The following is a 1,154-nucleotide window of genomic DNA, read 5'->3' as shown; positions in this document are numbered from 1 at the left end:
CGGGGGGACCTGTTGAAAGTAGTCCGAGGCACCCAGGTGCCGGCGGATGGGGTGGTTCTGCGTGGCGAGGGCTTCGTGGACGAGGCTTTGATCACCGGGGAGTCGCTGCCTGTGACCAAGCAGGCGGGGGACCGGGTCGTAGGCGGGAGTCTGAACACGGAGGGCCTCTTCGTCATGCGCGTCACGGGCATCGACGAGGACTCGACGCTACGGCAGATCATTCGTCTCATGGAGGACGCCCAGCTCTCCAAGGCACCCATCCAGGCCCTGGCGGATCGGATTGCCGGCTCCTTCGCGCTTGCCGTGCTGGCCATCTCCCTCCTGACCTTCACGGGCTGGTTTGCCGCCCTCTACCTTGGCTGGATCCCCGACTCCTGGCTCCCGTCGGAGCAGACTGCCACAGGGAAGGTGTCTCCCTTCGTCTTGGCACTGACTTTAGGAGTCTCGACGATGGTTGTGGCGTGCCCGTGTGCCATGGGGCTGGCCACGCCCACTGCCATAATGGTGGGCACAGGGGTGGGGGCGGCAAACGGTATTTTGATCAAGGGCGGGGAGGCCTTGGAGAAGGCGTACCGCCTATCGGCAGTTGTGTTCGATAAAACGGGGACCCTGACGCAGGGGCAGCTGGCAGTGGACCGGTTCGTGCTGTTGGAGGACGAGACAAAGGAGGAACAGGAGGGCCGAGGGGAAGGGGTGCAAGCAGCTTCTTCTTTTTCCTTATTTGCTTCCACCGTGTGGGCTGTGGCTAGTGCTGAAAGAGGCTCGGAGCATCCCGTGGCGAAGTGCATTGTGCGGTACTATTCCTCGCTTGCCTCCTCCTTCTCGCCATCGTCGTCTCCACCTTCTTCCGTCCCTCTTCGTGTCCCTGCTTTCTTTCCACCTCTGGTGGAGCCTCAAGACTTTCATGCCTTCTCAGGAAAAGGCCTTCTCTGTCGCGTCGGCAAGCGCAAAGTTGCCGTTGGTACACGGGCATGGCTTGCAGAAGTCCACGCTTTGCCTCCCTCTCCAGCTGCACTTAAAGCGGCCAAGGACGCCGAAACCCGAGGAAAAAATGTGGTATGGGCCGCCTTCGATGGAAAGATCGCCGCTCGGATCGAGATACTCGACCAACCTCGTCCTGAGGCGGAGGCTGTCGTTCAGGCCCTGACCGACTT

At 61.4% G+C, this 1,154-nt stretch overlaps 1 protein-coding gene across 1 annotated transcript in view; it reads left to right on the top strand.

The window, feature by feature from the left end:
- NGA_0491100 (heavy metal p-type atpase) overlaps positions 1–1,154 on the top strand; it is a gene marked incomplete at both ends in the record, with an annotated part of 2,117 nt that overhangs the window by 48 nt on the left and 915 nt on the right. Inside the window, one exon of the mRNA XM_005853416.1 lies at positions 1–1,154. This exon is cut by the window's left edge and continues 48 nt beyond it; it is cut by the window's right edge and continues 112 nt beyond it. Within this exon, the coding sequence (XP_005853478.1) occupies positions 1–1,154 (1,154 nt within the window).

The sequence above is a fragment of the Nannochloropsis gaditana genome (assembly GCF_000240725.1).
Source record: "Nannochloropsis gaditana CCMP526 unplaced genomic scaffold scaffold902, whole genome shotgun sequence".
NCBI classification, from domain to species: Eukaryota; class Eustigmatophyceae; order Eustigmatales; family Monodopsidaceae; genus Microchloropsis; species Microchloropsis gaditana.
The sequence above is the reverse complement of the archived record's forward strand: the minus strand, read 5'-3'. Positions and strand labels throughout refer to the sequence as shown.